Source organism: Pteropus vampyrus, unplaced genomic scaffold (assembly GCF_000151845.1).
Source record: "Pteropus vampyrus isolate Shadow unplaced genomic scaffold, Pvam_2.0 Scaffold4, whole genome shotgun sequence".
NCBI classification, from domain to species: Eukaryota; Metazoa; Chordata; class Mammalia; order Chiroptera; family Pteropodidae; genus Pteropus; species Pteropus vampyrus.
The window spans coordinates 4,001,533-4,011,453 of NW_011888785.1; the positions used below are offsets into that span (position 1 = coordinate 4,001,533).

At 32.4% G+C, this 9,921-nt stretch overlaps 1 protein-coding gene across 3 annotated transcripts in view; it reads left to right on the plus strand.

Moving 5' to 3' along the window:
- The window catches only part of ANKMY2 (ankyrin repeat and MYND domain containing 2), a 32,785-nt gene that overhangs the window by 4,146 nt on the left and 18,718 nt on the right, over positions 1–9,921 (plus strand). For all 3 annotated transcript variants that reach the window (XM_023532866.1, XM_011362860.2, XM_011362870.2), the window contains exons 2-4: positions 4,334–4,398; positions 7,335–7,473; positions 9,147–9,245. In XM_023532866.1, the coding sequence (XP_023388634.1) occupies positions 4,334–4,398; positions 7,335–7,473; positions 9,147–9,245 (303 nt within the window). The remainder of the gene's footprint in view (positions 1–4,333; positions 4,399–7,334; positions 7,474–9,146; positions 9,246–9,921) is intronic.

The following is a 9,921-nucleotide window of genomic DNA, read 5'->3' on the forward strand; positions in this document are numbered from 1 at the left end:
GTAGAATGAAGGTCATAAGCAAAATTTATATTTGTACTCATAAGAAGCATTTTTTTAAGGGAGTGGGGGTTCTTAATTTTTAACCCCCTTTTGTACATTACTCAACTCAGCACTACATTAGTCAGTACTAGTACTTACAACTAAGAATAAATTTTCAGCCAAGCGTGACCTATCATCTTGGCCAATCTGGATAAACTCGGCCAGTGTTTGAGTGTCTCCCTTCTGCCAGTCACTGCTCTCCAGAAGTTAAGCTGATTGTATGTGGGACTTAAGTTCAGAAAATACCACACATTGCTTCTGGACATTTTTAGAACAATTTCATTGTCTAAGTGAATTCCCATGCCAAGTATTCTACAGATTATATATTTGTTAGAATGCCAAGAAGAAACTACAGGCGAAACTGAGGAGCTGTTTCTTACCCATTTAAATCAGAGTTAATGACGGCATCCATTCTGCAACATTTAAGAAGGGAAAATTGAAATGATTGACGTGCATTTGACTGGCTTATGTTACTTGTAGATTGACCCATTCTTCTAAGTTCTGATATCTTTTTCCTTAAGCACTGAGGAAGCACTATTTCAAGATAAATTAAACCTTTTTTTAAGGATACAAACCAGAAGATATTCCATTATTTACCTTGTTTAGTACTTGAGATCCCTGGAATCACTGTCGCTGACTTAACAAATCAGTGTACTTACTCTTTTCATTCTCATTATTTGTGAAACAGGGTTGGATAATGAGGTTTATTCTATCAACTTTATTGAGGTGTAATTAAGTATGATAAATGGTGCACATTGACAGTGTACACTTTTTTAAAAATCAGTTTTGACTTAAGTATACATCCATGAAACCATCACTACAGTCCAGATAATGAACAGTTCCATCAGCCCCAAAAGGTTCTTCATGCCTTTTATAACCTGGCACTCTCTCCACCACTGTCTCCAGGCAACCACTGATAGATTTCTGTCTCTATTGATCAGATTGTTTTGTTCTAGAATTTTATTTAAGTGGAATCCTATAGTAAATAATCTTTTTTTTCTTTGCCATGGCTTCTTTCACTCAGCATCATGATTTTAAGGTTCACCTATGCTGTATCAATAATCTGTTTCTTACTACCTTTTTTTTTTTTAAATTTTCATTGTTCGGACATACATCTATTTGCTTAACTGTTCACTTTGATGGGCATTTCAGTTGTTTCCAATTTTGAACTATGAAAAGAAGATCCTGCTCTAAGTTCCTGTGTACTATTTCTAGTACCTTTATGGTTTAGAAAGACTCCGGTCTAATAATTATAGTATAGAGATCAAAGAAAAATTTTAACAAATATGTAGTTACCATTAACTCAATAACTGGACAGGTTGTGAGACCTCTATGTGCTTCATTGTCTTCATGTACAAAACAACAGTTCTTTTAGATATTCTAATTTTTAGGTCATTTTGTTACAAAGTCTGAAAATAGAAGTAGGAACTTTTAGAAACTTTATACTTAAACTAATTTAGTTATTTCAAAATATGTTATAATTAGAAGTCTGTACTTTTAAAATACACTTATAGTTATATATCTATAATTAAGTCTAAATCTGTACATTATTATTTAAAATTTAGACATGTTAATTATTTTATACATGATTTTACTTAACATACACATTACAGCAACTAACAAGACAAATAGTATTTTAAATATTTAATTTGGATTTAGATTCCTTAAAGCATCCCTTTTTGTGGATCCCACTAAATATTTGAAACCAATATATACACCCAAATCTTATGGTTATCTGATGGATTACTGGAAACAGAAATGTAAAAAGATTTTTGTTTCTCCCTTTTTGTTTGTTTGACTACATCTGCTTGTCTTCAGTAAGAAATCTGTGGTCCCAGTCTAGATATTGGTAATGTAACAATTAAATTGTGCTGCTCTGAATATAAAATAACAAGAGCATCTAATATGCACTGAAGGTATTCTCTGGGTCCTGCATTAGGACAAACCCTTCTCCTCAGAACACTACAGGATGGATACTACTAACTCTGCTTCACAGATGAGAAAACCAAGGATTTCATGGGACTTGTTCGATTTCATAGTTGTCCTGTAGTGTGGTAGAAGAGAGGGCAGTTAACAGTGAGAACATCACGATTAATATCATCAGTTCTTTGCTAAAACACTGCTCTATCCAGATAAATTGATCAATCCACCCCAATGAGGCAGGTATCTTCTTCTTTGGTTGAGCAACTTCAGAAATTCTCAAAAGGAAAACATTTAATATTACTTTCATCTGCTATATCTGTTAATTTTCGTCTCCATTGAAGATAATTGTTGGCTCATTTCACATCACCCTTAGAGTACTGTATCCCTCATCTTAAGAGTTTGTTAAATCAAATTTAACATATTTCGTGGAGTAAAGATCTTTTAAACTTAACTGCAAAATATTGTTTGAGAGCCTACTGTGGGCAGTAAGGAATGACAGAAAATAAAAATCTTTTAGTGTGAGCCACGTGTTTCACATTTCTGTGCTATTCAAGACTTCTTTTTTTTTTTTTTTTTTTAAACTAGTGGTATTACATTAGGAACATCAAATTAGAAATCATCACAAATTTTTCTTCTGAGTATTTTCTCATATCCATTTTCCAAAATCTATCTTCATTCTCTAGAAGCCCAAAGCATTTCAGAAAAAAATTTCTCATCCTGGTCGCTGCATTTCAAAGGCTAACTGGTATACAGTAATATGTGTGTGCACGCTTTATCTTTTTTTTTTTTTAATTGTTCTTTGATAGGACAGATTTAACTTGGATTGTTTGCCATTGGGCTAAATATTTTATAGAATTATAGGCCTATTGTCTAATGCGAGCCTTTGTTTGATTATAATCTTCATCCTCCCCTAACCTAACATGTTAGCAGGCCTCGACATGCTCATAATCCCTATAGTATTTTTGCTTTACTGCTCAAACATCTCCTGATCAGATAGAAAATAAACTTATTCCTTGGAGGACAATGGGATTCAGCTAAGCATCTTCCTCAGGTGAAACTGGAGTGGCGGGGGATGGGGAAGGGTTTGTTCTGCTTTAATTTCTCTCTAAAGATGTTTGAGAAAGTCTCTGAGAAGAAGCCACAGGGATAGATAAAGTTCCATGCTGCCTACATACTTGAAGGCCTTCACCTCGTTCCATAGTCATTTAGCCAGTGGTACCAACTGCTCTCAGGTGGAGTACTGAGTCAGAAAATGTGCTGTTTGCAAAATAGCTGTTGTCATAATCCAGGGATTTGTAGATCATTCACTTGACATTTCCCCAACAGAGCTATTTCTCTGTCAATCTAGGAGACATTTCTCTATCTATTCCAGATTGGTGAGGGGCAAGATGACTTGCCTAAGAAGCAGATCAGGGAGAGAGAAGCATGCTTATTTTTATTCTGCATTCCACTTTTAACTGGAAGACTAGCAGCATTTAGTATATTCTTGAACTATAATTCTAAATTTAAAGAGAAGAAATAACTCCTAGTTGGGGGATGCTCCTGTTATTTTATATCCTTTCAAAGGAGAGGCTTATCTCATCCTTTTTCCCTGAGAACATCCGATTTCATTGTTCTCTTCCCTGTCAAACCAGAAATTTTTGGCACAATATGTGGCCAATTCTTATTAATGATAATAGCAACATTCTCTCCTGCAACTACTTGCTTCTGTCAGTATGTCTTACAGAAGACTGGAAAAACCTGGCAGTTATGCCCAAATTATAGTTCATTTCCAAATTTATAGAGGACTGACTTTCAGGATTACATTCGAGGACTTTTCAGTATGAGGCTCTGATTATTGACCATAGGGCACTTTTTATATAATATCAGACTTTAAAGATATGTTTACCTAAGCATTTCCAAACCAAGAATTCTGTTGTAAGTATCCCGTCAATTCACGGGGCCTAGTGGTGACAAAGTATATAAATACTGATTATTTTGAACTCCAATTATTATATTGACTGGAAAGTAAGCTTTAAATGATAGGTTGGACTAGATAGGTGCCCTTTAAAATTTGTTTCAGTATTAAGTATATTATGCTTTGTGGTTATTGTATTACTGTCAAAAGGAAAATGTGGACGATTTAATATAGTCTGAAGTCAGTGGAAATAAAAATAAGATGGAGCTATTTTAGTTTCTGTAAATCTGTTCTTCTGGATTATTACTTTATAGAATAAATAGCGTGCGATTGATACTTTATTTCTTAACAACCTAACCTGAGTAGTCTTAGTTTTACAGATAACCCTTTAAAATTTATTTCCTTGACGTTAGACTTTTTCTTTCTGTTCTAATGATAAATAACCTTACTTTGCCTTTTTTCCTTTTTTTTAAGGTACCGTCCAAGAAGCTAGAACACTATTAGCCAGCAAGAATGTTCGTGTCAACTGTTTGGATGAGGTAAAATTTTAAAAAGTTTAATGAAATGTTTTACTTCCTATGAGAATGGATAATATGATATGAATCTAATAATATAAAAATCTAATGAATTGTTTTCTAGCATTAGTGCTCAGATTATACTAATATCTAAACCAAATGTAAGCAAACCGGTCACAAAGGCAAATAATCATGTAAGGACATGTTATAGTAACCAAATAAGTGCAAATTAAACCAAAATTATGTCATTTCTTATGAAGTGTGGGAAACATTGGACTTTATATGCTAATGGATTAGGTTTAAATTGTCATCACATTCTGGAGAAAATTTTAGGATTTTATCAGCAATTCTACTTCTAGGGAAAGTTAACTATACCTAAACTCAACTTTCTGGAACACTTGCTGATGGTAATTCTATACTTAGCTGTTCAATATTAGCCATTAACTCTGTATGGCTAGTGGCTATTCTATTTTACAGCACAGTTCTAATGCTAGAAAGCTAACTGAACTTCAGTTTCTCATACAGAAGAGGAGTGGGTTTTGTTAACCCTTTACCCAGAAATGGGTAGCAAAATTAATATCAGACAAAATTAAAGTTTAAAGCAAAAAAATCATAATAATAGATCAAGATTGTTTCTTATGGATTAAATTAATAATCCACCGAGAGCATACCAGCCTTAAACCTTCACTCATAAGCTTAGAAGCTTTAATGTTTATAAAGAAAAAGATAGAATTAAAAGGAGAAATTTGTAGGACCATAATAGCATGTTTCAAAAAGTAATGGATTGAGTAGAAAAAAATAATTCAGGGGACAAAATTTGAATAACCTAATTAACACTCTGAGTACTGTACATAAGACAGAAAAATAGTACATCGTTTTTTTACATGGGACATTGATTAAAATATTAGGTAGTATATTATGCTATTTCATAAAGGAAATTTTAGCTAATTGCAAATAAATTCATGAAATGCAATAGAATACATTAAATATAAACAAAAATATGATCCAAATAATAAAACATGTAACACGAATTTTTTTTTTAATTCTAAGTAATTCTTGGGTAAAAGAAGAAACAGAATTAGAAATTGCCTACTCCTTAGAACTGAAAACAACTTTTATCAAAAAATTGATATGGGGAAAAATATACTTTGTCTTAAAGAGGCTCAGAGATTGCATAGCGAATGACAGGATTTGGGTAGCTCGTTCCTTCTTTGGAAACACGCTCTCTCATTGGTTGGCTGTGAATACCAATTCCTGCTAAGAAGACAGCTGGCAAACAAGAAACTCCAAAGAGAAAAATGAAAAAAAAGAAATAATTTTTTTTTTTTTAATGCGAGGAAAGAGAGTATCAGGAAACAGGCAAACAGATAAATGGGCTGACGTTATTAACACAGATAACAGTTGAAACACAAGTAGACATAAAAAAATGAGGACAGTTTATAATGTAAGAGCCAAAAACTTTGCACATCTCTTGCTCTTAAGCATATTATCTCATTGCATTGGAAGCTGCTTTAAAAATTTTTAAATTATAGGATAGTTCTGTAGTCTTAGGATTATTCACTCTGAGCTAGACAACCTCTCATTGTAGGATGGGATTGATGAGTGATTGACTGTCCACCTGTACTGTGTCCTTCCTTTTCCCCAAGACTACATACTAGCTTCTTATGTACAGATGATATCATCTTTTAGGGTCTATCACCCTAGTTATGCTCTGAATGCATTTTTTGCCTCATTCAAAAGATAATGACCATACAGTTCAGTTCCACTTCCTTAAAATTATCTCTGTACAATGAGATTCTGATTACCCACACCCACCCGGATCACCCCCAGCATTCAAATACCTCATCCTTGTAGACATACTGAACTAGAGGAGTCTTAAAGTTATAATCTTCTTATCATTTTTTTCCAAGAAACTTTGACTACTCTCATTAAGTTGCCTCTTATACAACAAACCTGAAAGGTCCCAGCTTCCCTATAATTCTCACATCATTCTCACATTCTTTTAGAATATTGATGGCTTATGTTCATAATAATAGTCTGGAATCATTAAGGACAATTCAAATTATGTTGCCATTCTAAGATTTACTATAAGAGACTATGTTTTAGAGAGGTTTTCATCCAAAACAACTTTGAAATTCTAACACTATAGAGTTTCATCTGGATAACTGAGAAAATTTATTTACAGGGAACAGTTCTTTTATCTAGCAAATAATATTAGGTACCCAGTACATGTAAGGTTGGATGTTTCATTGGATATGCACAAAACCTATGAGATTAAACAATGTAGCCTAATATAAATACTACCAACCATTTCTCCATATTTATACAATCATATATATGACCAAATGATACATATGATCGGAATATAAATGTGGTTTGGGAGATCATTGTTTTAAAAATGAAACCACTATAATATATGTTTCCTGTATCTTGTTTTTCTCATTGCCAGTAATTCCTGGAAATTTCTCCAGTTCAATAGATACAGATGAATTCAGTCAATAGCTTCATACCATTCCTTGTTAGGGATATATCATAACTTTTTAATTTTCCCTTTGGTAGGCATTCTATTTGTTTGAGGTTTTTCCTTAGATTTAAAAACAAAAAAAATGCATTTGTGTCTGTTCAGTTTTTCCTCAGGAACTAAATATGTGAGGTAGAGATGAGAGTCCTGGTGATCTGCATTCTGGTCCCTGCCCTGGCCATTTGACTAGTTATGTGAGGTTGTCTAAGTCTCTTTGCTAATCTGTTAAAAAAAAAAAAAAATCAGGTAATGAGACCATCTTTTTCTCTCAGCAGTTCATGGAAGATCCAAGTAGGGAAGTAAATATAAAAATACAGATTATAAGATGATTTTATTCATTCATGTTTATTTTATGTTTTTAATTTAATTGCAGGAATTGCTCATAGATAGGGGAAAAAGCAAATAAGTAAAATTAATATATTTTTTCTTTCTATTAAAGAGTGGGATGACTCCTCTGATGCATGCTGCATATAAAGGAAAACTTGATATGTGCAAATTACTTTTGCGACACGGAGCTGATGTAAATTGTCATCAACATGAGCATGGATACACAGCCCTCATGTTTGCTGCACTTTCTGGTGAAGTTTTAGCATTTATTTTAACATATTATAAGTCACCTATACAAATTGTTATAAGTACATATATATTTTTAAATTAAATAACATTTTTATTATGGTAATTTTAAGGTCAATTCTAATGGAAAAGAATGGTAAGAATTGGTTTTTGAAAACTTGTTATGAAATGTTTTATAGTTAATTTGGTGACTTCTTTTATTTATTTAAATCAACTGATTCTTTTTATTGATAATATATTTTGTGTGGAATTAAGGAGCTGGATCTATTCTTTCAAGTTAGGTCTTTTAATGTCCTGTATCTTTGTATATTGTAGTAATATGAAAACTTTTTTGTTCTCTTAAGAAAATAGATGATGTGATGGAGGTATATGTTTGCTTCACTGATATTTATGTACTAAATTGGACAATCCATTTAGAAATTTACTCTGACTCATGTTGCTTATGATTTGCTGAATAAAGACAATTGGGAGAAACTATCTAAAATTAAGTGGCATTATCTATAATTGTTGCCATTTTTTTAAGAAAATGAAGATATAATATAATATCACACTTTAAAAGCTATAGTCTGTATTTTTATAATCATGGAAAGAATTTCTAAGTGTGATATAAAATACAGAATTCAAAAAAAACATTGATCAATTTGATTACATGTAATTTTAAAATTTCATATATAGAATATACCACTTATAGAGTTAAAATGCAAATGAAAAACTAAGGAAAATATTATTACGTATATTAAAGGGTCGTATTATTATACATGAAAATCAATTAGATTTGGAAATCAATTAGAAGTGGAAAATACTGCAGTAGAAAATTAAACAGAAAATTGAATAGAAAACAGAAATAAAAGTGGCTAATAAACATATAAAACACTTTCACCAGTAGTCAGAGAAATGCAAATTAGAACAATAAATGATCATTTTTCCCTTACCATTTTGGCAGTGGTTAAGAAAGAATGATAATGCCCAGCATTGGTATAGGAACTTCTTTACACTATTCTGGGTCCATCAGCCCAACCTTGCTGGAAGGCAGCCTGGCAAAATGCATTTAAAATATGCATAACTTTTGATCCCACAGTGTTTTCCAGGAACTGTTCCTAAGGAAATTGTAGTTCAGATTGCAAAAATTAATGGAAATGCTGCTCCTGAGTATAGTTTATAATAGCTAATATCTGCAGTGATTTCATTGGTGATAGAATGCAAATAGAATAAATGCAAATGGATGTGTAGAGAGAGAAAAGGGCAGAAAGATAGACCCCCAGCTGTTAATATTTATTCCAGGGCCCGTAGGTGAGAGAGATGAGATGGGTTAGTGGATATTAAGTGGAGACTTCTTCTCATTTTATCTTTTCTGTCTTGTTTTAATATATATATTTTTTGTTTTGACTTTGTAGTAGGCATTATCATTAGGAAAAATGTATTTTGTCTTATTTTAAAAACGTGATACCCAATTTTTTGTATTGCCTGACGTGTTTTCCAGAAAATAAGTTTAATTTCTGTGTGGGTTCTTTTAGCATTTTACTGTTTACTATAGTTATGGTTTATATTTTAGAAAAAAATGAAAATATCCATCAGATGAAAACTAAAACTTAGAAAAAAAGGGTGCAGATCATTCTGAAGGGGATATTCGAATTGTGCATTCCTTAATATTAACAAATGTGTTCCCTTTTAACCCTAGGGAATAAAGACATCACGTGGGTAATACTGGAAGCTGGTGCTGAGACAGATGTTGTCAACTCTGTAGGAAGAACAGCAGCTCAAATGGCAGCCTTTGTGGGTAAGTTTTTATGGCAGTTTTACGTGAGGTTATATACCAGATTTTCTCCATGGAAAAAATACCACTTGGCTTCTCAGAGAACAAATACTTCATGTTTATTTAAAAAACAAACTGTTTACAGCCCACTAGGTTTTGTCTAATTTAGTGAAATACCCAATGGCACTCTGGAGAAAATGGACAAGCTATTTCGAATTTCCACTCTGTGAGGTACAAGGAATGGTGGGACTATTTTAGTTGAAATCAAATCTTTGATGGAGTATATTTTATTTCTTTAAGGGAAGTGATTTAACTTAATGTTTAAGAATATGACCTGTGGAGTCAATAGCCCTGGGTTTAAATTCTGGCTGTGCTACTCTATAGTAAGTTACTTAATGATTCTGACTTTTGGTTTCCTCATTATAACATGTTTACGTGGTTATTGAAAAAATTAAATGAGATAGACTTAAGGAGCTTTATATGTAGCACTAAATAAATGCCATCAATTACTGTTGTTAGTAATAATTACAACAATAATGTAATTCATAGGAAGGAGCATTAATAATAATATATAGCTGCTTTATTATCATCCTCATCAACCACAAATATTTACTGTGTGCCCAAAATTTCTTGGTGTGTTAATCTTGTTACTGGATATAATTTAGTTTAGGGGGTTTAGACGAGAGTGGGAGTGAATATT